At 44.1% G+C, this 2,116-nt stretch overlaps 1 protein-coding gene across 1 annotated transcript; it reads right to left on the minus strand.

The window, feature by feature from the left end:
* Window positions 1–311: 311 nt before the first annotated feature.
* LOC105993447 (melanoma-associated antigen 10-like) lies at window positions 312–1,097 on the minus strand. Its single transcript, XM_013026719.1, has one exon. The coding sequence runs from the start codon at window positions 1,095–1,097 to the stop codon at window positions 312–314; it is 786 nt and encodes a 261-aa protein (XP_012882173.1).
* Between the last annotated feature and the right edge of the window lie 1,019 nt (window positions 1,098–2,116).

Below are 2,116 nucleotides of genomic sequence, written 5' to 3' on the forward strand. Positions count from 1 at the left end.
ATTGTATATTAATTAAAGATATTACCAAGAGATGATGCTAAAATTAATTTGCAGAAGAAAACAGTTATTGAGTTGTGGGTCTTATCTTTAAAATATAATTTCCCATAAGTGCACACATAGCTAACCAAAATCGACAATGTATTTAATTTTTGGTGTTACATATAAAATGGGTAAGGCAAGTACTAACAGTGAGTTTTTCTGTATTGATTTATTTCATAGTTAGGAATTTTGACCATTTCAAAGGAAATTGCTCTTCCACTGGGATGTTAAGGTGGAACCGATTTCTTCACTGGTCTTAAAATTAGGAAGAATCACTCTTCTATTAAAGAAGCAGTAGCATGGGTACTTGCTCCCTGGTCTTCTTGTAAAGCTTCTTCATATAGTGTTGGGAAGGCCATTGGGTCAAGTCCACTGACCTTGGCCCAGTGTTCCAAAACTTTCATTTTTGTGGTTTCTGTATAGGCCCTTGGGCCCCACCTGAACTCATATGCAATGGGATCACTTCCGGGAACCTGTTCATATTTCAGGTATTGCTCAAACACAAAATCTTCCACAAGCAGCTTCCTAGGTTTTCCATAAAGGAAATGTTCCCTGTCAGAATAGACTTCCATCTCATTAAGAACATGCCAGATGGCATCCTCTGTGGCACAATTGCCTTCCATGAAGATAATGCATAGCACGATTATCAGCAGGCCTGTCTTGGGCATGCCTTGCACATCACTAAGAGCACCATCGTAAGTGATCCCTGCCACTATAACAAGGACATGGGTGTGTAGAATGGGGTCTACCTCCTTCAGTTCAATGCCAAACAGTAGTTGCATAAATACTGAAGCTTTGTCTATGATGAGAGGGAAGTAACGCCGGTAATCTCTCTTGATGTGACTCAGCATATCCGTGTCAGAAACTGACTCATTTGAAGAATACTTATGTAGCAGGTATGGTACCAATGATATTGCCTCTTTCCGAAGGGGTATATGCATTATCTCATCATCATGGAGGCACAGGTCTTCCCTAACAACCTCACCCAGGAGATCTTCTGAAATGCCCCTTGGGGTAGGGGGCATCAAAGAAGTAGAAGCCTCCATAGCCTGGGGCATCTGCTCACCCTCCAGGCCTGTGGGCTTTCTTTGGGCCTGAGGATTTCTCTCAAGTTCAGAGGGATGGGTCCTGTGAGTATGGGGCATGAGGGCTTTCCTTGTAGATAACAAATAAGAGGGTGGAGAGCAGCTCAATGACGAAGATTCCTAGGCCTGTGAGAGAGAAAGCAGGGAAATAGTTTCAGCTAAGAATATTCCTCCTGGCAGCTTCCTTAAGACTTACTACTGACCTTCCCTTCGGTGCTTTAGGACCACATAGGTTCCTGTCTCCCTCTTGTGTCTGTTGCCTGAAGCCTAAATGTCAGGGAACAACTCAACAAGGCACAAGGTGCTGAGTGGGTCTTAGTCTCTGGGGTGCTAGTGGAGTGTGTAGTGCTGATTGATGCAGAGTTCATGATGTGGGGTAAATGGAGCATATGGTACCATTTCATCCTATGTACCTCAATCGTAAATTCTGACCCTAGCAGAGAATCTTCAGCTGGATTACATGAGGATACTACTTCAGGCCAAGACTTTCACCTCCTGGTCCCTGGAGTATGTACAGTTGGCAGTGAGTCAGACCTCTTTCTCTCCCTTGGGTCCCAGTATGCAAGGACAACATGAGGCCTCCAGGCTGGACAATGAGTGAGAAGGAGGTAGACTGCAAATTCCTCAATGTTCTGCAATAGGCAGCCTCTACTGAACTCACTGTAGCTGTCTAAAGTTCCTCTACAGATGTGTGGACTACTCTCTGCTGGCCTGAGACATGCTCTCATAAGTGGTGTCCAGGTTCTTATAATGGAACAAGAGGCAATGAGAAGACATCACAGGTAACCAGGGGCAACAGTGAAGTTGACCATATGCAGTATGGACCATATGGGTGAAGGACTGGCTCAGTGTTCTTCTTGTTAAATTCTAGGCTGTGAAATTTCCCTCTCAGCACCTCAGGCCACAATTCCAAAGCCCAAAACTTACTTCTGTGAGAAATCCTAAAGACCAAAAGGGAGATGAATGCACTTATGATTTCTGGGTTTTCTCAT

This window comes from Dipodomys ordii, unplaced genomic scaffold (genome assembly GCF_000151885.1).
Source record: "Dipodomys ordii isolate 6190 unplaced genomic scaffold, Dord_2.0 Scaffold96, whole genome shotgun sequence".
Classification (NCBI taxonomy): domain Eukaryota; kingdom Metazoa; phylum Chordata; class Mammalia; order Rodentia; family Heteromyidae; genus Dipodomys; species Dipodomys ordii.